This window comes from Stegodyphus dumicola, chromosome 12 (assembly GCF_044657685.1).
Source record: "Stegodyphus dumicola isolate Sdum_Otavi_A_Nest chromosome 12, ASM4465768v1".
Taxonomy (NCBI): domain Eukaryota; kingdom Metazoa; phylum Arthropoda; class Arachnida; order Araneae; family Eresidae; genus Stegodyphus; species Stegodyphus dumicola.
This window is the reverse complement of record NC_140779.1, coordinates 94,672,269-94,697,611: the sequence shown is the minus strand read 5'-3', so window position 1 is coordinate 94,697,611 and position 25,343 is coordinate 94,672,269. Positions and strand designations below refer to the sequence as shown.

The window sequence follows — 25,343 nt, the reverse complement described above, 5'->3', positions numbered from 1 at the left end:
GGTGAATACTTTTACCATGTATGTAATAAACATAACTTTTGCATGAAAAATCAAAAACTGTATTTTTAAATACAAAATACAGTTAGATTCAGAAACTGTATTTTAAAAAGGTAATCCTTTTGTATTGAGAATGGACGCTAGTCATTCAGGGAATTTTCATATTATATTGGTTATACATGCATTTTAAATTACAATACATTATGACACAGATTGAAACACTAGATGATAAAGTATTAAAACTATCCCAAACATGATAAAAGAAATTATATAAAGAAAATCCTGCGAAATTTTTTGCAAGCATAATTATGCACCATGCCTAAGATTAACCCTATTACCGAATTCAAAATGGTATAATCAATGTAACCTAAATTGTGAAAATACTGCAAATAGGATAGCAGATCTAAAATTTCACAAAATTATTTCATTGCTTTACAATCCTCTCGTGTTTTCTTTAAATTTCCTTCATTTTATTCGTTTACTGATATGTAGTTTTATTTAATAACATTTTAACAAACAGCTATCTACTTTTAGTGAGGCATGTGTTTATTTTATTAGTATTCAATTTTAGTTACTGATCATAAAGTCCATTGATGCAGACCGTAAAAATGGGAAGTTCGTCGTAAAGAATACTTTTCACCTTTTTATTTTCCTCAATATGTACGGGAACTCTCCCTTCAGAAAATAACAAATTAATTCATTTTTTTATTGCTTAGAGTTGATAGAATTATATTGGCGACTAGAAAATCAAAATTGTTACCTTGTTTATAAAACATTTAACTCACTGGATTAAGTAAATATAAAAGAAAAAACATCTTAACAAGACTTCTTAAATCCACTTAAGCAATTATAATGAATGCAGTTTCTTTAGATGTGATTTGAATGTATTAAAATTGCAAAAGTTTCCTAAAATACACTAAAACGTAAAATCACAATAATATATCATTTTCCTGTTTCGACACTCATTTCACATCGATAAGCATTAAAATCATCGTGTAAGCGAAGCATGAGCTGAAAGCAATGAAGAATGTTTACGTCAAAATTAAAAAAGAAATTTTAATTAAATGAACGGTATAATTCTTATATAGTTTCTATTTTTTCAGAAATTTGAATATCCCTATGCAATTTTTGTGGGCATTCCGGAATTTAAATTTAGTTACATATAGCAGAAATGCTATGATAGGTAAAAAAATATTGTTTTTACTACTTTATATTTTAGTGCGTATTACTGAAAAAGGTATAACTTAAGTTTTCCTTTCTATTTTATTCCATAGAAGAGGAGAGATTAAAAACGAAAGTAAAATCATTTTATGTTGTATGCTCCTACTGGTGCATCTCCTTTTGTTAATTCCACTATGTCAACAGTAATTAGAAGTTCTTTTCAACATATTTTCGTTAAGGAAATCAATAATTCCTAAGAGCCACTTTTTGTGAGTTTTCTCTGTACTCTAATGATTACCAACGTCATCGGTATAGTGTTATTGACGCTGGTTGTCGTAATGTCGGCCCCAAGTTCGAATCCAGTGGTAGGCATGGATGTTTGTAAGTGTATAGTATTTAGATGGCTCAAGATCACTTAAAAATAGTTGAAAATTATCCGGAGTGATTTGGTAGTAGAGAAAGAAGTATGCTAGACCCTGATTCATTCCTGCGAGAATTCTCCACTATACCTGGAATAGAACTATGTGATAGTGCGGTGGAGTATATCTATAGAATCAATGGGAACATTCTGACACACGCTTACTTTCTTCTGTCATTTCTCTCGGCAGCGATGATATTTTGCGGACTTAAGCTAATATTATTGAATATTATTAAGCTAATATTATGGAAGCAAGTGAGATAAATGATAGCAAGCAGCAACAAATTAGTTCTAGTGATTAGCTAACTTAGTATGAATAAATTAATAGTTAAAGTTAAAACTTATAAATAACCATAAATTCCTATTTATGACCTTTTATATAGGAATGCCGCAATAAATATGACCTAGCAATGGTGCTATAAACTCGGTAAATATGATTTAGCAGTCTTATAGACAGACGTGTAAGCAAAGCATGAACTTGTAACGTACCGGTCCGAGAGAGCATATACATAAACTGAGAACAATCCTGATAAGATACCACAGGATTTATGCAATTTACACACTTTGAAAGATGCTTTATTTTTGGTCAAAAAATTACAAGGCGATTAACTTGTCATATAATTCACCAAGTGAATCGTTCTGAACATAGTCCTATCTTGACAACATGTACAGGAACTGAGAACAGTCCTGATAAGGCACCACAGAATTTATGCAATTTACACACTTTGAAAGATGCTTTATTTTTGTTGAGAAAACTACAAGGCGATTAACTTGTCATATAATTCGCCAAATGAATCGTTCTGAACATACTAATATTTCAGATAGTTTAGGAGGTAATGGATATGTAATGCATCCACGCGTGGTGGATCCGCTTCGGGCGAACCTAGAAGGTAATCTGTAGAAAGACTATGTCCCAGGTTTATAAAGAATCCACACAGATCCAGCCCATTATACAAACCCATGAAATATTCTTTTGTGCCCTTAAACTGTTTTCAAAGAGCCTCGTGAAAGCGAATCTTCCAAACCAGTACTCTTTATGAATATTGCCTTAAGAACATACTTATCTGTATTATATATCTGTATTATGTATACCGCCGGAGAATTCGCAGCTGCATTTAGGTTGGTGATAAACATAAGCAAATTAATACTATGTCTCAGACCAGCAACGACAACTGTTCCATCTTAGATACAGTTGATCATTGTGTCTTGTGTTGAGATTCTTTGGGCAATGATCCAATTCCACCTTGTCTAGTAAACAACAAATCTCTATCCTCCTTGTAAGCAAAAGTGTCTTTTCTCTCTATATGTTCTCATCTTTATTTCTCTAATATAAGCTGCAGGTGACCTGGAACTTTACCTTCAGCTAGTCAAATAGGTCTAAGTTATAAGATCAATAATTCTCATTTTTTCTACATAAGTAACTAGATTTTAAGTACTGTTCTAACTTAAGTGTTTATACGCATTTTCAATTTTGACTGAATTTGTGTAACAAACACACATCTCTCAGCTTATATTTGGAAATATAAGCTAATTTACCAATTTAAGCGTAGTAGAAAATTGCAATGTATAATGTAAATATTATGCTGAAAAAAATTTCAAGCATTAACAAGATGCATTCGAGCTACTTAAACTCTGGAGGATTAAATTGAAACGCTGTTTATACCCCCCCCCGCGTTTTTTATGGTTGTTAGCACACACACAGGCTGACAGTTTTCCATAATAACTGACCTGAATTTCGAGGACATTTGTCACTGTAGGCCTTTGTAATGTTGTTAAAGTATAGTCATTTGTGATTATAGCATGCTGTATGAGCATGGAGACTTAAAGTTCAACAAATCGAAAGTCCTTTCGAAAGAATAAATGTAGGGGAATGTTTTGTACGGGTCTTTTAGATTCCAATCTTTGCAGAGGAGCAAACACTCTATCAAAATCTCTAAAAGTTAGAAATTCTTCATGTGTTTTATTTAAATTAAATAGCCTAAAGAAATCTTTTTCCCCCTCCGAGGCTTTAATTTTCATAATTATTTTCTGTGCTAGATATAAATAAAATGTTAAAAGGGGAACTAAGTTTATTATGCATAAAGATATATTTTTTATTGTATTTTATCAAATTGTTATCAATGTATATGATTTCCCTAAATCTTACGGGTTAGCTCCGAAATTCCAAAGTTCTTTAAAATGTCATAAATAAAGGGTATTTTCCTGATTCTAATTAAAAAACGCCTCTCTCACTTTGTACTTTCTTCCAATACACATCCAACACGAAATTGCATGCATTAAAAGATGACAGAAATTTTCATATACTTATAACGAATAAGATCCCCTCCTATACGAATTTTTGGGTCCATAACGCTAAGAGTATGCACACAAGCGTTTGTAAGAATGTAGGCCATAATATGCACACAAGCGGTTTTCGAATGCAAGCTATTCCAATAGCATGGTGATCCTCATTCAAAATGAGAAGTCAAGCGGATTTTTTTTAGTCTGGCAGATTCATTAAGGTGGAGGTTATGGAGAGTTTCCTCCCTTTTGGAGGGCACTAAAATTAGAATTTATTTAATAAATGTCGCTCACTGAACGGCCTTTTCGTCTGAGGTAAGTAATGAATTTCAAAACAATTTTGAAAATCAGTAATAAAATTAAGCTTAGATTTGGGGAAATGTGGTTGTATAAGCAATTCAGATATGAATTTCTCTCGCAAAACTCTGTGCAGGATCCGGTAACTAAACACTTTGCTTCTGCTGTCTCTTGGTGCCATTTCATAGTTGTAAACCGCTGCCGTACTATTAGGTCTTTGAAATTATGTACGTAATAAGTGACCCTGAGGACTAGACAAAGCTCTGCGGCGTAGAAAGTAAGCCAAGTCCCGATGAGGCAGAAGAGCACTATGGTCTCCTCTGCCAAAATTTATATTTTTTCTCCAAAGTAAGAGCACTGACCGGTCACCAAGTTATTACGCAAACCCCGCATCATTTGTAATGCGATTCTAGAGGACTCAGGCGGCCGAGCGGTAAAGTCGCTGAACACTGGTAGTTCGGTCCGAGGTTCGAATCCCGCGAACGGGCTGGCTGCATGGGCGTTTTCGTGGTTTTCCCCATGTGTAACGTGTATACGAGCCAGTTTCCCTTAGAAAGTCCTCCACGAAAGGCATCCCTCCCCTTAGGCAGATAGCCCTCGTGTGCTTTGCCATAATTAAATACACACACTAGAGGACTCAGAGGTCGTCGTGATTGAGCTCGTACTGCGTTAATGTAGTTGCGAGCCTTGTGCGTTAATATAGTTGGTCGCTTCGTTGGTTCCTTGTTGCTTCAGTTTTTAAGGGTGAATATTTGGATCGGTTGCTGCATTTTAAATCAAGATGAATACCACTTTGGCACATACACTGTTGTATACTGGCACATATATGTATGATTGTTCTATGTCTCTGGAGGAACATGTTCGTGTGCCTAGTAGTTTGCTGCTGGTCTCTCATAACGCATCTCTTATTAAGGTTGTCAGTTGCTGCGCAACTATAGCCTCAATATCCTTTAAACTGGCAAGAAAACTTAGGGATCAAACTAAGGACTGCGGCTTAGAAAGCGAATATCATGCCGCTGAGGCAAAAGTTAACTTCGGCTTTGGTCACTAATGTCTTGATCTTCTTCCTGGTGGAAAATCTCATTGGTCGCTGGACTGTTTCAATTTTATTTGGTGATGTAGTAGATCATTTTAGACGTAACAGGGATTCAGTACACATAACAGCTAGTAATTATCAAGCAGATTATTTTGTTCGGTGAAGTTTATTAAGAACTTAAAGCTTCAGTTTGTAAGGAATGCATTTTAGGTATTTTCGTAAACATTTTTAAACTATAGGTTATATAATTTATGAGGAAAATGTTTCTTATCTTTATTGATTACACTATGTTTTGTACAAAGGCACCGTGTATATTTTCAATTTATTCTTTCACTATTCGTGAACCCCTAAAACACTTACTTTTGTACAAACAGCTCGTCTTTTCAATTTTTGTACTAATTATAAATAGATTTATTTAATTAATAGAAGTTATTTTCTGAAGTTTCGAAATTTCTTTAAAACCACAGTTATTGTTTCCATTTTCCTGAATTCTAAAACTCAAGAACCTTCTCGACAGCAGAATTGTCCATTTTGCCTCTTGAGTCATATGGCACTCTGTAACATCCGGCATCACGTCATGGCATGCTGGAGAAAATTACTTATCAGTACGGACATACCATTTAACCTTTAATCGCAATTTCTTTCATAATTTGTATTCATTTTTAAATTTTTAATCTTTTTTAATTTAACTCTCTATTTCTAATTTAACAAAAATTTTAAAATGTGTGATTGAGAAAAGAAACAAACAAAACACGGGGAAAAAAGAATTAAAACTGCTTTGCGATTACACAAATTTTGAAACCAAATTTCAAATTTATAATTAAATGTGCTAAAGATTATAGGCTTAATTCATTGAAAATTTTAATACCATCTAAGTGGCAAGGCCGCATATATACGACCTAGAATATTTTTTGTGATATGTGTAAGAACGTATATGTACGTGAATATTAAAATATATCAAAGAAATTAAGGCAATATATGAAAACGTACGCAAATCCAGGTATGAAATACCAGGAGAGTTTTTACATTAAAATCATAAAAAAAAATAATTTGTTCTCATAGTAGTTTTGGGAAATTTGTACTTTGTTAGCAAAACCCTGGTCGTTCAGAGGGTTAACGTATCCTTTAGGAAACAAACAGAAACTATAGTTTTGCAGACATTGAATTTATTTCTGATAGACCGCTGTGTTTGATATAGTGCATTAATTCTCAAAGGTATGCACACTTTTTCACTACTGTTATATAATCATTTTTCCCCTCCCCATTTATAATAAAATTCGAAAAATGCGTACATATTTATTTAAATTTAGATTATTTTTAATATGTTATATAAATTAAACAAGGAAATTTTGATATGTATCAAAACTTGGATAAGAATATATTTTATATACATAAAATAAAGCGAAATACTTAATAAAATGCTTGTCACATCCCCCTCTGAATCCATGGAATTCCCTCCTGGTTGAGAAGCCTGGTATAGTGGTTACTTTGTTGAGTACCATATCGTTAGATCCATGTTCGAATCCCATAGAACGCTTGAATATTTGTAAGTATATAGACTTTGTGCGCATGACGTCACTGAAATATTGGAGGTAAAGGAAGACGGGGATGTTATCCATAAAAACTGGGATGGAACTTTCTTGTTTTCCCGGGTGTAATACCTGTGCCTCCCGTAATCCATCTTGGGCAACATTCTCGGTAAGAAGATGGCTAATGACCGATGGGTATTAGTGATTTTCAACGAATTTAAATTGCAAGTATTTGGCCATTTAGAACAATATCTTTTGTTAGCTTCTGGAAGTTTTGACGTAATTATTTTTGAATTTGCAAGAGAAGAAAAATTAAACAAAATAAGATTTTTATTTGAACATTTCTTCTAGGAAGGTTAAAAATGCAATTTATAATTTTGTGTTCCTTTTTTCCCAACAGGAAAGTATGGAATTTTGCAAAATGGTGATTTATATATAAGGGATACGATAGAACATGATAGCTCATACAGTTTCCGTTGTCACACCGAAAATACTGTAACTAGAGAAAAGAAAGTCAGCATGAATTATTCAAAAATCATTGTTACAGGTAAGTTTTTTATACCAATATTTAATATACTTTATTTCATCATGTTATATAATATTTTAATATATTTTTTTCCACAAATTTAATTTTTTATTATTGTCATATAAATTATTTCCGTCCTAAAATATTAACTATATCATGACTATTGAAAATATTACAACAAAATGAGTAAAAAATCCGTTACATTTGGCTATTTTTCCCGCTGTTTTCTAATGTTCGTAGAAAGATAAATTTTAATAAAAAATATATTTTCATTTTTCTTTCTTCTTCATTACATTTTTATACTTATTATATCATTGGTTGGTTTTATATTAGTGCTCCCAGTAAGCTTTTGTGTAACTATGATTACTAATTTCTCTATTTTGATACCTTTCAAAGATTTTCAGCAATGTTAAAGACATAATACAAGGTAATAATTGGGGTAACTGCATAATTTTGTGCACTTTTTAAAACTATTTTTGAATATTTCACGGAAGAATCGACTCGGAAGTCATGTAAGGTATGAAAACGTCATAAAACAAGAAATAGTAAAATAAAACTAAGTGATTTGGCACCAAGATATTTAATATATGGGGTCTAAACCATCTTCAGATAACTAACAAGTAGTCATAAAAATTATCTGTTGGATATACTACAAATTGTATTAGTTTTACATACTTTAAATTATATCGTTACAGCAACTTATCCAAAAAAATGTTAAATTATTAAGAAGCTTATATTTTATCGCTTTCAAATCATTCAGCTGATTAAGCTCAGTACTGCTTAATTTGGGTAACACTGAATGGCTGCAGAACTGGGTTTCCTAGGCCACGTAAAAGGTAGATTAATGTAGCATGCATTTGAAACACCAAACATTTGCCAAGTAGTATGGTTAAAATAACTTGTGCGATAATAATAATTTGCGCAGTTGTTAGTTTGGAATTCTGCATTCGACTGATGGAACTTAAAGATATTGCTATTCCTTTTTTTAAAAAACTAGTTTTGAATTACTTTGCAGCTATTTCGAAACAATCACGATGCTGATGCTTAAAACCAAATAATGTTCTATCGAATTTTTAACGGCATCATTCTGAACTGAAAGAAAATTACTGTAACTTACAATCAGCACATTGTCCTTTCATCAATATTCTATACAAAAGAAAGAGATTAAAAGCTAAGTTGGCATCAAAAAGTGATCTCTTATATTGTTCCCTTATATAGCACAGATAACCTAGAGTTTCTCTCTCTTATTTTTCTTACTCTATACCTTATTTGATTTTTCGCAGCCAGCATTATTTATGGAGTACAAATAACCAATTTCTCCAGTCTTAAAAGGCTCGAAATAGAGCTTGCAATGTGACAGTCATCGTCAATTTAGCTGGGAAGAAGCACAAAAGCAATATTATCCATTATATCGAAGGAATAAACTTTGAATAAGCCTATACTTGTCAATGATGTCTTTCAAACTAAAGACTTTAAAACAATAGAATGGATAGAAATATTTCCAGCCCTGAACTTCATTAAGAATACATGCAAATGTCTTTTGCAATTAAGTTACTACAACTGCGCCAGTATCCTCACCTATTTACGCGTAATGCAATATACTTCTGAGAGAAACAGATTCCTTAGTTAGAATTATTATAAATGACCCGATGCACCCTGACTAATACTTTTATATTTCCTTGCATATTTTTCTTTCAGCATCATTGAAGTATAAAAATTTTCGTATATGTATAAAACGTTTTCTATTCTTCTCCATTTTAATTCTCTTTACAGTAAGTTCAACGTTTAGCATCTGTTGGTACAAAATATGTGCATTTTCATAAATTCTTTCAAACCTACTTCATTCAGTAGTATACACGCTTTCCCAGAGGTTATCTTTTCTTTAGCGCGCTTTTTCGCTCACGTTTGCCTATCAAATGTTTAATTTGAACATAATATTATTGCATCTTAAGGATTCGTAATACATTGAATGCACGCAGAGGTGATGTTAATTTGATAAAACTTACTTTACAAAAAGGAATAATTTAACGTTCTGCAACTTTTCACAAAAATACTCTTACATCGCTTCTCAGTATATCACAGCACAAGTAATTACATTCCAGACTACTAAGAACGTTAAACAGAATGCAAAGCAAAGCGCATTTAAACAGGCGAAGCTCATACGAAGATCTGTCCATACTCCGAACTCACGCTGAAGGAAACACCTGAGACCACATGCTGTCTCCGGTCTTATATACTTTTCACAGGGCTACCGAAAAATCTCTAGTATCTTCCATTTCTCGAACTTACTGGAAGAGAGATACGTTTAAAGTTGCAGCTAGGGGCCAGATAAGCTTACAGTTACATATAGGGATCAATTTGAATGCCCACTACAGGGACCAGACTGCAATGTCTCCAAATAGTCGGGACGTTTGGCGACTTTAAGAGATTTCTCGCAAAATCTGGCAACAAAAATTAGTTGCCAAAGCTATTGCCAGCTTGGCGTTATCTCGCCAATTTAACTAGATAGCCATTTACCTCGATGTTAAATAGACTTGCTCCTGCAAACTTATTTTTCTGGTAGAGCTTCGCTTTTTCGAATGTTACATATAATTTCATAAAATTAATTACATATATACAAAATTCGATGCAATGTATACAATTCACTTTTTAGATTTCATGTCTTAATATTTAAACCAAGTTAGGAGTATGCAATACGATACACTGTGTGTAAATATGGGATCCTAGTCGCTGATTAACAAATCTATATGTGATATTACTGTTCTTCTAGTAAAAAAAAAAATCTAACCGAAACACCTAATTAAAACACTTAACAAAAGATGAACCCAATTACATGGGAAAATTTCATATATTTCAAAATGTGTTACATTCTAAACTCTTTCACAAATTTTCAAAATTTATTTCCTATTTATCGACAGTTTTCGAAATTTACCAGACGAAACAGAATTACTTTGTTATTCGAGTTTTTCTTTCTTTCAGGTAGTAAATTTAAGTTTACTGTTAATATTTGTCAAACATTTTACTTTTCAGAATACGAAAAGCTATCTCGGCAGAGTTCTCTGCAAAAGTGATTAGCTTATGTTGATTTGGTACGAAAAAAATTACCAACAATATTATCTTTTCTGTTTTTCAATGAAGGTCATCAACTCACAATTATAACAACAACGCAACAACAAGCAGTTCTACTGCGTTAACACAGAGTGCCCATGGAACCTTGTTTTTTATTAACATTATTTTTCATTTATATTAAGCGTGCTTTTACAATATAGTGTTCCATTAAATTGTTCCACACATTTATAAACTTATTTTAATCGTCTTGGTAAATTTCATAAAGTTTGGTTTTACCTATCGTTACGTTTTATCCAAACTCTAAGTACAGTGAATCATCGCTAAGTGTAAAATAAGCCGAGCATTGAGATGAGAGTAAAGAACCGTTTATTATCGCTAAACCGGAACCGATATGCGCACGTTGTGGTTACACATTTAGCCAACACTTATGACGAGATAACTTAAAGTAACAGACGAACTTAAATTTAAGTAAGTCAGAGACTACACAATTCAATATCCTATTTAACACGAAGTTGGCTCACGAACATAACCGACGTGGAGATTCAAATATCGGCAGCAAAAAATGCAAAGCCCAAACTTTCAAGCTATTAGAACTGGGCAGAAAAGTAACGTGCGCGCACACAGGTAGAAACACGCTCTGTTTTAAAATCCCGAAAGCGTCCTTTAACTACTATTTCTTTCTAGCTCATTTATATTCCGGTAAGGAAACGCAAACGAGAAGTAGCAGTAAAGATCCAAAACATAAAATAACTGGTTAATGACAAAAAATAATAATGACCCTACGTTTTCAAGTAGGCTATTAGGCTCCTGAGCGCTGGTGGCTAAAATTGTTACGCATTCGGTAGGCTAGATCTATCAGATACATTTTTCAAGAATCTAAAACATTTCCTTAACTGATGCTTTCTGTGTTAATGAACGATATTCTGGATAACAATAATCGATGCTTTTTATGCCATTAAAGGAGTTGATGATTATTAGAAATTAAGATCTTTATGTGTAACATAAAAGAAGTTGAAATTTAAAGGAATAAAACTCAATGTTGTACACCATTTAAAACGATGAATAGCTAAAACAGATTCGTATTTTGATTTAATGATTAAGTAGAGCGTAAAATATTAAAAGATTTTTTTCAACATATTTTATAAGAAATGAACTGGACAAAAAAGGTATGTCTTTTCTATTTGTAACCTACTTCATTCAGTAGTACACACGCTTTCCCAGAGGTTATCTTTTCTTTAGCGCGCTTTTTCGCTCACGTTTGCCTATCAAATGTTTAATTTGAACATAATATTATTGCATCTTAAGGATTCGTAATACATTGAATGCACGCAGAGGTTCTTTGCATTGTATACTGATATAAAAGTAAAAACTGAGGAAGGGGAAAAAAGAGATCATTCTGAAAACTTTAAAGCTTCGTAAATAGAACTTAGGATAAAAGTTATCATATAATAGAAAATATCCAACTAGGCTAACTGAATTCCGTACAGATAACAATTTTATTTTCATCTATATATTTTCTTAGTAAAAGTTTTAGATCTTATTTACTTGCAAGAACGATCTTGAGATTCCGTTAATAATATTACCATTTCTTGATATAATTTAGACACTACGCTTGATATAATTTAGAAAAGCACTAAAAGCTGCTAGATTTGCCACAGGAAAATAGCATCTTGTAAATAGAAAAGAATAGTTAAAAAGAAAAAAATATTACACGGGACTGACATCGTCATCTCGATTGCTAAACAATCCTTTTGGCAAAATAAGTCACTTGGAAGTCACAAACTGACACAATTTACTGCGATAGGACAAAAATAGATCCACGTAAAAAACGAAGAGCTCAAAGAACATGTCACAAGCAATTTGTACAAATATTGCAGGAGTAAGACACTTTGTCGGACTCAAAAACAAATGCAGCCGAGCAGTAGAAATATAACCATTGGAGAAGCTTTAGTTGGAGTCAACTTTAAGATTTGATTTTTAATTAGAAAAGTTTGCATCTGATTGTTTACAATTATATTAGCCAACTTGTTTGCTTCTTTGAACATGTTACATTAAAGATGTTTGTATTCAAAGTTTTAAAAACTGATGAAATGTAAATACAGAAATGATATTTTCTGCACCTAATATGTTCAAACTATATTAAAAAATCCTAGAGTAAAAACAACAGAAACTAGGGAAATTGTTATCACCGTGTTTCCGAAAACTGTTACGAAAAGAAGGTGAATTCTTTATCCGTCATTTCGAGAAGGTTTAGGTACTTTAAGTTACCTTCAAATACTGATTACTCAAAAGAATTCAAGAACGATATTTTATTGATTAAGAATATCATAATAAATAATCATTCACAGGAATTGAATAATTGTCGTCGAAACTTTAAAATAGAAATGCTTGATCAAAATTAACTACTTCCAATCCCCAAATAATACAATGTTTTATTTTTAGATGCCTAGCTGCTTTAACATATTTTAACGGCAAAACAAATTCCGATTACCTTAATGTTTGCGATAACTTCCTAATAAATTTGACGAATTGTATTGTTAATGAAGTCTCAACAGATATGTTGCTGAAATGTATAGTTATAAGAAGGAGTTAGTAAAACAGTTCTCAAATGTTCTCTACATTTTTATGTTATGGCCTTGGATACAGTTTCTCGAATATTCTCTACATTTTTATTGTACTGCCTAGCCTATAGTTTCTCAAATACTCTCTATATTTTCTCTTTCATTTAAGCAATATTTGTGAGGACAAGCCTCACATTTCAACCTCGGTTATTTTCATCCCTATAGTATTTACACCAAGAGAAGATTATTCTCGCACTGTTTGATACTCAGTATGATAAAGTCTATTTACACATTTGGCCGCAACTAAGAAGCATTTCCCTTTTTATTCACTTCACATTTTCAACGTTTTGTATATTTTTTTAGATTCTATGCCCTTTTGAAGTATTTACCTTTGTTTATTTTTCAGTTTCTGTGTATTTTGAAATACTTACGGTTCTTTTTTAAATACAGACTCTAGAGTTGGCGTTAATTATGATCCTGTTTTATATTAATTTATATCCAAATTCTGGTTGAATTAAAATAACAATTAAAATGTTAGATTTTTTCTGTCTTAAATACCTTGGTTTTGGACAAATAACAAGAATTTTAATGCTGCTTACTTTTGTTATAAATGAATCACCAAGTTACATATATAAAAACATCATATAGAAAATTTAAGTTTAATATAAGAGCATAGAGGTATTAATTTTCAATTCCTTACGTTCAATCAATCAGACGTTTTCTGCTCTTGTCACTACTTCTCTTCACCACAGCTTTTTTATACCTGGTTTCATCGGTGGTTCATAAGCGCCCGGAATTCAAGATCTTTACTAACTCATTGTAAGCGTCTGGCTTGACTTAGGTTCCCCCTGCATCTGGAGTGTTCATAGCACTCTTTAATTACCACCCTCAAAATGCTAGCCATAATTGCTATCAACCTTTTCACCTTATGACATACAGAATCGGACCATGTTCTGGAGCCTGGTCAACAACTATGTGACCTCCTCAACTAAATCATTCGTTTTGCATTTCATGTATAACAAGAATCAAGAAACTCGGTCACATTTATCATTATTTATTAATGTACAATTATAGTATTTATGACAATTATAGTACATATAAATTCTACTATTTATATACGGTGCGTGCTATTACGTAAGACATAGCTATAGTGTTCTTTTAATTTCTGTTGCCCAGCTATAAATCAAATGAGATTTTGGACACATTTTGTTTTAAGTAATGAGACTTTCGCAAGTGTAAACCAAATTTTGTGCATGCTTTATTAATGAGGGTAATATATTATTCTTTTACGTTTTATTTTCATTCTTAAGTTAAAAAAACTGAAATGTTTTAATTTTTTTTCAATAATATAGTGCATGTTAAGGAACGTGATGACTATCATATTTAGATAGATGTAGATTGATTAGATAGTTCATCCTTTTATTTAGATGTATGCGCAGATATACCTCAAATTTGCTTTATAAATGAGTATAATGACAGCGTTGCGTCGTATAATACGTCGTCGCGTTGCAAGTATATTGAAAGCACTGCGTCAGAAATCTCATCTTAGACGAATTAGCTATCAACAAAATACCGTACATGTAATCTGAGAAATCGCATCTTGGAAGAATCAGCTATCAACAAAATACCGTACATGTAATCTGGTAGTACTGTATTTCCTCTCGTGTTTTTTCATCAGGCTCTACGTTCGGAAAATTTTAAATACATTCACATAATTTGTACCCCTTCCTCTATTGTACATAGTTTTCCCCCTGAGAAAAGATTTATTGGTCAAATTGTATTCGCTTGATTATTTTTGATTTTATTCCGTGTTTTCAGTTTGTATTTGCATTTTTGTGATAGCATTTCCTCCGTTTTTACCCCTTGCATTTCATTTTCGAAACGTATTTTTTGCAGATAATTTGTTAAAATACTCGGATGTGGCAGGTGTTCTCACATTTAAGAAGCGTTCTCATTCATATTAATTCATATCATTCCACCTTACTTCTGTTATTTATGTTCCAGCTCTTTAGCCTTATCTGTTGTTGCTGTACTCGATCTTTCGAAATTCAAATCTCTTTATTATCCCTACTTTTTTCTTTCTTCTCTGATATTTCCACTTGGATCTGCTGTCAAAATTCATTCATATCAGGTTGCCCAGGCTTTACAAGGTAATAAAGCCACAAATGTCTTGTCTCCTTCTCAGGTATCGTCAGATATCGACTCAGTGTCCATTGGATGTTGTAACGATGTTATTATAATGTGTTCATATTAGAATGTAGGTTTCTTTTAAAGAAATAATATTCAGATAATTACCAGTAGTTTACCCATGACCACTTTCCATTAGTTCTGTTCCTACAGAAACCGATTTTTTCGAAAATTAAGTGATTAGCATGATTTTCTTCTCTTGTTTCTCGGATGATAAAACTAGTTAAAAGAGAAGGGGAAATACGGTGTATTACAGTAAATAGCGCGTAAAATGTGCTAATAGAATAAATATCCAGAATTTAAATCGAGCAAATACTATATTAAAGTAGATTAAAATGTTTAGAAAGGTAAATTGCAAAAGCTTTTACATTTTACATGCTATAAATTTTATCGCTTTTGTGTTATAAGGAGTTTATGTTATAAAGATATCGTAAGCTTTATTAGTTTCTTACAAAATTTTAAATACTGCTGCGATATGCGAACCTGCGTTGATATAGATTCACCACAAAGCAGAGTTATGTTTGCCCAATTTGGAGCGAAATCGCCCATTTGGCGATATATTTGGCGTATTTGGCCCATCTGGAGATAAAACTGGCGATATGCCATAGACGGAGCGAGAACATTCTGGAATGTATACTTAGCGATTTTTTTCGGGAGTATTCTCGAAGGTAATTTAAAGCTATATACCCTGCCTATACGCGGTCAAAGTAGTGTCTTGAGTTTTGGCGATTAGCTTGAGAGCAAGTGACCGGTTCGGGAGCCGGGAGCTGTACTTTAGTGATTTGCCGTGAAGCTCTCTTCACCGTTGTAGCCTGCAGGCTGTGTTGAACTCAACTTTACGAATACAAATTATTGATTAAAACTAGGAGAAAGTTTGCTGAAAGGAATGGAAATTCTGAAGCAGTTGTCTACTAGATATAATCTGAACTATAACGCGCCACACTGCTGAGCTTCAAAAAATGTTTATAAGTACTCTATTGTGAATAAAAGTTTAGCTGCTTTTCGAATTAACAAGGTTTGTTTTAAAATAGGACAGTTATTTTTTTCAGGTTTAAAAAAATCTATAATTAATAAAATATTAAGCCCAGATTAATTATGCAATTAAACAATAATCGAAGCTTTCTATTCACATTCCTTATATATTCAATAATGAACCAATTTAATTATAAATGTGCTGTTCAATACTTAAACGTAAAACATACACACAAAATAAAAGCATTATTTATATCCTTTTTATTTAACATTTGTCAAAATGTATCTAAATGAACATTTACGAATTTTTCTTACAATTCTCGAACTTTTCAGCAGTCATTTGTGGAACATATCCAAAATGAAGAAATTATTCTTAAGAACAGGAAAATATAAATTTTCCTCTTCTCCTATACTATAGGGTTAAGAAACCTTCTAAAGTTCTATAATGAAATTCCGACATTAAAACGAATTCGATACAAATCCCTTATTCAGTAATGGCGAAAGGGTAAATCTGTAAATATTTCTGTGTATTCTGGCTATACATTTTACAAACGTATTTGAAGTAAATTTAAGGAAAAAATTCTTTTCTATTTTATTGTACATAGGAAATAAAAAGAAATTTTATTTCTGAAGAAAATTCATGAATTCAAATTTCTCACAATAGAAGAAATAAATAGTCGTTAAGAATATTCGAAAATAGTTTTCAAGAGCAAATGTATATTGACAGAAAAATAAATCAGAAGATAAATACCAAAGTAAATTATTTACAAATTCTAATAAATTCTTCACTGAATAAATAGCATGATTTTTAAATTATTGTATTTTTTTATGCTGCACAGAAATAAAAGAAACAATTACTTGTGGCATTAAAATTCGTAAATGTTTAAAGAGGAACTTTAAGGAATGAAAATCCAAATTGAAATCTTAATTAATATAAAATTTATTTCATTTATTAACTGCATACCAACATTACTAAAATTTTGATTCGAATAAGTATGTTTTCATTTTGGAAAAAAATCTCAGTTTATTATTCTTTTTCGAAAGTAAAAGCAGAAATTAATCCGCATTTGAATTAAATCCTAAAAATATAATCAAACTAGAAGCTCTTTTTTAATCCCAAATGGCATCTGCATTTTTTACTTGTAGAGTCTGACATGAATATTATACTTAATTTATTGAAAATTTCAGACTAAATAAAAATTATTATGTGACTAAGACAAGAAATCATTTAAGAAAAGAATTAATTTGCAAATCATGCGATTCATTTTTTTTTTAAATTTAGCATAGGCTGCTGAGATTAATTGCTTATGTATTGCATCCATTTAGTTAATTATTAAATCAGAAAAGGCCATTTGCTGCTTCGCATAATGTAGAAAATTTTAAATCTGCGTAGTAAACTACATTTCTTTGACCTTATTTGAACGCTATGAACGCGTGGAAATATATGTCTAGTGCACCAGGAAAAGATTAATGAGTTAAATAATGGGACATAATTAATATATATTATCCGGGAATCCTAAATATATTATTCGGAAATAAAATACCACACCCCCGGGTGACATGATTTCTTTCATTCGATCATAGTAGGTTTCCATTTTGCATAATTTTCCTCTTTTATAATCAATTATCTGCCTTGATTTTATTTATTTATTTATTTATTTTTTTTTTTTTTGAAATTCTGCAAATCAGGCATATGTTTTGAATAGCATGAAAATAAAGCGGAATGTAATTTATTCATCACAAATTAAGGTCACAAATGCAATTATTAATGCGTAATATATTACAAATAATATGTGTAAAACGTGTATTTGAAACATCCTTGCTCTTGTCTGCTATTTCATTTCTCACTTTTCTCATTTTGGTACAAAAAAAAAAAAAAAAAAAAAAAAAAAAACTTTTCATCTACACATACATACACGTTTCGACAGCATTTGGGCTGGCTAAAATATTTAAAACGGCGTGTCTTTACAATTTCGCATGTACAGGAGAATAAAATATTTTATTCCTCACAGTGTGTTGCCACTGCTCGTTTTGAAATCGTCGATTTTCTAATTAAAAATTCGTTAAAGTTTAAAAATTATGAAATAGATAATAAAACAAAAGTCTAAATTCAAGATTCGAACTTCCAGGTGCCCATATTCGGATGGAGGACAAAGTTATTCAAAATATGATGCCTCTAGGTATCATTGGTTTTTCGCAATACGAGCATACAATACATGCATTCCTGCAGATTTATATTACTTATTTTTTAAAATATAATACAGGACGATAATATTTGGTGGCAATAATTTGAAAAGTGATACAGCTGTTTAGAGTGATTCGATGCAAAATGCCTTTTCGGAACTAATGGTCCTTCTGAGTTAACGCCCCTTTGGACTAAAAATGTCTTAAGTAATTAAATCTTACAAGATTTAGAAATTAATTTCTCATTTAAGAGTGAGTCCTTGCGTGTCAAGCTTATTTACATTTTAAAAAGGCGATTTTGACTGCTCAATGATAGCTCTTAGATTATTTTAATTACTCTCATTTTCAAAAGCATTGGTTATAAACGTAAAATTTATCAACTTAACGCAACCATGCTGTACATATTTTTCTCCTCGTTCTTCTTTTCTATAGACTTTCTGAATTATATTAGTCAATACGCTGATATCATTCCAAATTATACACTGCTGGCCATTAAACTTGCATCACCAGGAATCAATGATCTGACGAACGTGAAAATCACATGAAAGGAAGAAAAGGCTGGGATATGCAAATGCCATTTAGAAAGACTCAGGTGGGAGAAACGACATCTGAAGACCTGCATAAATGAAAAGTTGTGTAGTGGATTTCTCATTCCGAAAACGCTTTGCAAGGTCGGAGTTTCTCAGAATATCGTGTTATGTCTCGAATAATAAGAAGAAATGCTTGTCGGCAAATGTCGGAATGCGATAGAGGCAGAATAGTGAGTGTGGATTACCGTTCCGTGATATCACGTGTCTCGCTGGTCAGCATCCAACCACTGTTATGCGAATATGGAATCAATGGTCATATTGAACATTGAGGGTCAATCCTACGTGTCGTCATATTGAACGACACGTAGGATTTCAACGCCCTCCTATGACAAACGCCCTAGAGAAAAGACATATTGAAAGGTTAGCCCTGCAAAACTGTACAACCACATCACGGAGCACTAGTCAGAAAATGGGTATGTTTTCAGCACGCCTAGTATCCGCACGTACGCTACGTCGATGTTTGCAATCGCGTGGACTATCAACGCGATGACCTTTACTTCGGCTTCCCTTGACAAAGCAGCATAAAGAGAGAACGGCAACTTTAGTGCGGCTGAACGATAATGCTGGATACAGGAGTGGCAAAACGTCGTTTTTTCAGACGAGTCTCGGTTCTTCTGATAGCCGTATACGTGTCTGGAGACTCTGAGGAGACCGCACGTCGCCCGCTTTTATTCAATATCCACATAAGGGCCCTGCAAATGGTGTAATGATTTGGACAGCCATTGGGTGCACGACACGCACATCTCTAATTCGGATCGACGGTAATATTTTGAAGGCAGATCGGTACCTTTCTGACATCTTACGTCCAGTTATTGTGCCCTATTTACGAGGCCTGCCAAAACACAAGCCAGCAAGATAATGCAATACCACATGCAACATGAAATGAGTTGTCCCTTTCTGTCATCCAAGCCCAGTTCGACTCCATGCCTAACCACGTAAGGGCCGATTTAGTTGCCAAGGGTGGCAGCTGTTTCTACTAATTTCGCACTCCTGTAAACCCCCAAACTATACTTAAAATGAATCATTTTATCTTCGTGCCATACTGTTTACGTACAATAAATATCTATTTTGTATACTTTCCTTCATGGTGTTGCAATTTTAATGGCTAGCAGTGTAAAATAAAATCATATCATAATAATATGACATCCTGTTCATTGTTTAAACTCACAATGTTAATTGTCTAAAAATTACATCTTGCATGTTTTCGAAATAAAGTTTTAAAATTTAAGATTCCAATTTAAACTTCTTATTAAATTCTTTAATAAGCCGTTACCATCAGAAGCTTCAAACCAAAGAATAAATAAACTAAACCTTTTAATATTTTACTGTTTTATTAAAATCCGACTTAATATTTTTGTGTGTTAACAAATCGTATAAACGTGCGAAGAAACGTGCCACAAGAATAAAAAAATTACCAAAACTTGGAATCTTTTTCACAATCAAATTTTTAAAGGTAAAGATATAAGAAGCAAATCCAGATTTTTCCATGAGTTTGCAACCCAAATATAAATAATATAGTGAGTATAAAAAACAATTGACAACACTTCACACACCATAAACGTAAACAGCTGATTGTTTCTTTGGAGAACACGTTTTCTTCCCTCTTTGCCTTTTCTAATATAAGATAATTAAAATTTCTATATCATTCATCAAAAATTTTATATTAGCTAAGCATTGTAAATTACCCATAATATTATAATTATGTCATAAATATCAACCTTTCTTTCAATCTTACGTTTACCTAACATAGGTTGGAAAAGATATATCAATAAGTAATGTCTTTAACTCCCAAAAAGCAAATTTAAAAAACACAGTTCCAAATATTGTGCCGTCCTTTAAAATTACTTTATAGTTAATCTATATTTCCAATAAAACCCTATTAAAGTTCAAAGACATAAAATGAATCTTCTTACAAATGTGTCATTTATACCTATGATTAGGGTCATCAAGGCTTCTGATATTCCAAAAGGAAATGTTGCTTTTATTGGATGCGTAATTTTATGTCTTGGCAATACTCTGATATTATCGATATTTCTTCGATCAATATTACAAATTACATGCGGGGGTAAAGAATAACGATTCTTTCCTATGCGAGAAGATTATCTGTGATATATTTTACATCGCTTCAATTTATGGTATTTGCTAAATTTAGTTCTTTTTTGGTTACAGCCTTAATCGAAATCAGTTAAAATACGTGTTTTAGAATCCGTTGCTTTGAAAGCGTTTCTAGTGTATCTGACTGTTTTATGCGATTATTTACTTAAATGAAATGAATGGTGGTCCTGACTTTATTTCAAAAATCGATTATTAGCATTTCGGGTAAGAATTGATATTACTGCTGCAGAATTCAGTTGCTACTTCCTTCTTAAAGTGGCAAAAATAAGTCATGGAATACTATGGAGTTCTAATGAAAAAGAACCAAGTGTACCAGAAAAAGAACCAATAGCAAACGTGGCAATGATGCGAAAATGGTAGCAATAATTTTATTGTTATAATGACATGTTTACCTCAAATAAAAATGAAGATTTTTAACTTTTGTTTTTTTTATAAATTTTGCTAGGTTTTCGCTAGCATTTTAATTCACTCTTACAGTTATCTGAATCTTACCATATGAGCATAAAGGGAATTTTAAATCTGACACATGTTAATTTTAAAATAACGAATTGCATCCAATTTATTTCCGAGTGTTATTCGGGTCTACTAGCGGCTGACTGATAAAAACGCTGTAACCTGTTAGTTTAACTTGGTTGCGATTCTAGGTGAATAGTTTGGTTGCATGGAAGGTTTTGCAGTTTTCTTCATGTGCAAAGTGGATGTTAGCTAGGTTTCTTTAGAAAGTCTTTACGCCTTTTCAAAGAAACCTGGCTATCTGCCTCCATCCCTTAAGGCAGGTAGCCCTCGCGTTCTTTTTTGTCCAACCTAGTGCTCTTAGCAGAACATTAGAGGAAAAATTACTAATCAAATAAACTAAACCAACCAATTTAGTGGTATTTGCTGAAAATTATAGAAAAATAGTCAAACACTTTACTGTAATCAAATAAACCAAACCAACTAACCTGGTGTCATTTGCAAAAAACTATAAAAAAAAAGTCAATTACTTTACTATAAGCAAATAAACCATGTAACCAAATAAAGCAAACCAACACAATTAAGCAACAATTCAAAGAGAAGTTTTTAAAAATGAAGTCAATCACTAAAAATAATTGTAGCTTCTACTGAAACTGGTATTTAGATACATGTATTATGTCTTCTTTCCAGAGCCACATCATAATCAGCCTCCAAGAATCATGCGAAGGTCGAGCCGCGTTTCAGTTCCTGTTGGTCAGAAAGCCACCTTGTCCTGCATAGCACAAGGTCATCCAGTGCCAACGTATCGATGGCATAAAGTAGCTGGGGAACTAAGGTCTCTTCCCGAATTAGGATCCACAGTTCGTCAAGAAGGTGGAGTATTGGTCTTCCATAAGATTGTCCCTGCTGATGGTGGTACTTATATCTGTGAAGTAAGCAACAGCGTCGGTCAAGATAAAATGGAAGCAGAATTAATTGTAGAAGGTACGTTTTAAATTTCTCTTATATAATAATGTACAAAGAGGAAACATTGAATAAATTATAAATATACATAGAATCAATCGAAATAAAAACATAAGAAGTTTACAGCCATGTCATCTATTTAAATTTGCTATTAATCGGTCATAATCTCGTAACTTATTCATTTTTAATGTAGCATTTGACGATAATATAAAAACATTTGATGCATTCGGAATAGATTTCTAAAGCCTTAGAATTTAGTATCTGAAATGACTTGTACGATGAAATTATTAATCATAATAGTTGTTGGCGCTGTAAAATCACTGAAGACTTTTCATGAGGAATTTCTGACTTCTTGCAAGTAAATGTGACGAGAATTAGAAAAATACCGTTTTGTGTAGTCAGAAATTGAGCCCAGGAATCAGGATTCCTCTTTTTTTGTCTCATTCTCTAAGTCAGTGGTGTCAAATTCGCGGCCCCTGAAGCAATATTATACGGCCCGGGAATGTATTTGGTTCGCATGCAGTCTCAGTTTGCTATCACTGCACTAAACCACTGCCAGGCCTCCCAGTCAAGGTTTTCTGCAGTAAGGAAAACTATACTATTAATATAGTTGTGTACCTTCTGGTACTTCAAAATAACTTTTAAAATTTTTGTAGGAAACTCTTCTTTGTTGTGGGTTATACCTTAGACGTCATGAAAAAAGAAGAACACATAATTTTGAAACTTGATGAAAATGAAAGAAATATATTGTCAGTAAGCAAAAACAGCGTTGTTTTGAATGAAAACGAAAAGAAAAATAAATTTTAAAGTACGTATTTCAGGTTTCGTTTTGGGCTGTTTCTTCCCTAAACAGACAAAAAACCACATTTACAGCAATAGTCTGCTTTGTTTGCTATTGTAGCAAGTAAAAAAGTATGAATAATCAGAATTCAATTCAAATTAACATGTAAGAACCTGGTAATTTTGTAAACTGAACTTGTATTACAGAACTAGGTAAATGAGATTTAAAAGTATGCCTTTCCAGTAGTCTTAGACGACTCCTAAGGATGATTTGCTTAAATCTGCTTTTGGTGCTTACATGCTACTTTACTATACGTTGCTTCAAGTGCGATCAAACATCTAACCGCTCTATTTATTTATAATAATTCCTTTTAATTACATCTATTATTTAGTTTATGCGTTAAATCCTCCATTTCATCCTTGTTTACTTAAACGTGGCATGTGGGCTTACATGGATGCGTCTTAAGTACACACACTAACTCAAATGGTTATATATAGCATAATGTTCCCGTTAAGTATAGAACCAACCCTTACAAAGCCTTCAATTCGCGGTTCATAGCCTAAAGACATCCATAGTGACAACGGGATCATGCGCGCTGTGATGAAGACCCTTTATCACCGCGTGGAACGTGCTCGGCAGCAGCAAGCCTGATACTTTGAGGTTAATTGGGCCCAATGTAGTTCGAATAATTATCCTGCCTTTCATGCCCTTTCTGAATTCCAACCCCTTTCATTATCCTTCGATCACCGGCGGTGAGAGGAGAGGATATCTTCCGCGTTTCACTATTCATCAAATAGTGGAGTTTCAATGGTTACTGCAGATTAATTTGCAATATGCATATGAAAGGACGCTAAGTTAAATTGCTTATTTGGGCTATATTTAGATTCAGATAATGACGACAGAGAAATGGGAGAAATAGGTTTAAAATAGAAAGCATAATATTTTCTTGACTTCATAATTTCCTTCAAAACTCATCATTCTAGGTAGACAATTAAACTAGAAACGTTCGAGTATGGAATTGTCAACTCGGCAAGCTTCAGCAAATGTTTATAGCAAACGTTTATTTCACATTTGCCGAATTGACACAGTGTGATATGATTTTGAAGCTTAAGCTGTCAAAATCGGTTTATAATAGAAACTATTATATTATTTTCCATGGATTTCCGGAATTAGATTTTCGAGAGAAAAGCAGTAACCGTACGTTAAATTCGTTAGCGATAATTTTTGGAAGTAATTTGTAAAGAATTTAATTTGCAAAGTACCTTTTACCTTAGAAGTTCATATTTCCCTATTTGCAGAAATGTATGATGTTAAATGGTTCAGTTTAGCTTCTTCTCAAAATAGTTGAATTTTCAATTATTTTGCAGTAACTACTTGTATTTAGCATATTTTTATGTGTATTGTTACTTGTTTTATTAATGTTTCTTCGGAAAACAAAAGAGAAATGCTTTTATCAGTTTAATGCTTGTTTTATAACAAAAACATTTTAATATATATGATGTAATTAGAGCTATGATTTTATTAGACTGTATATTTCTGACATGTAAGACAGGTTTGATAACTTTCATGAGGATCATAAGTAAAATTATTCCAATAAAATTGCGTTAAGCACTTGCAGAGGGACAGAGAGAAATGATGCATAAGAATTTTGCTCACATAATATTATGTGATGCGTTCGTATCCTGATAATGTTAGACTTTCTCAAAAGTTACAGCCAGTATTAAAACCATCGATCAATATATAATAAATGTGCTCCTACTTATATATGCGGTACATTAGAAGTAATGTTCATTTATGGACTAACATATACAAATTTTTTATCGAAAGAGGAGAAGGGATGTAATTTTGAATGCGGTTGAAATTCCAGCATTCGAAAAGATATATTACGTAAAAGTTTCCATTCATGGTTTAAACAAATATTTCTATTTAAAACAGCCAGTATGCTTTCCACCTGATATGCGTAGAACCCAAGAGCGAAATTTAACAACAGAAAGAACTTGAAATTTCCTGTTTTAAGCGATAAGAAAGCGTTTAAATGAGAATACATTTACGTTTCCTCAAAGTGTTAATTTTTCACTTAGTAGGACTTAAGGTGTCGTGAGAATAAAATGGCAGGTGCAAAATAGACAATTTTTAACTGCCCGCAAACTTTAGAATAGGGTGTAAGATGTAGGATAAGAGGAATATTTCAAACCTTTTAAACTGGTAATACTCGGACTTTATC

The 25,343-nt window shown here is 32.5% G+C and overlaps 1 protein-coding gene across 2 annotated transcripts in view; it reads left to right on the top strand.

Annotated features, from left to right (window-relative positions):
- The window catches only part of LOC118186257 (cell adhesion molecule Dscam1-like), a 1,080,749-nt gene that overhangs the window by 380,674 nt on the left and 674,732 nt on the right, over positions 1 to 25,343 (top strand). For both annotated transcript variants that reach the window (XM_085806701.1, XM_085806700.1), the window contains exons 4-5: positions 7,119 to 7,265; positions 22,066 to 22,359. In XM_085806701.1, coding sequence (XP_085662827.1) covers positions 7,119 to 7,265; positions 22,066 to 22,359 — 441 coding nt within the window. The remainder of the gene's footprint in view (positions 1 to 7,118; positions 7,266 to 22,065; positions 22,360 to 25,343) is intronic.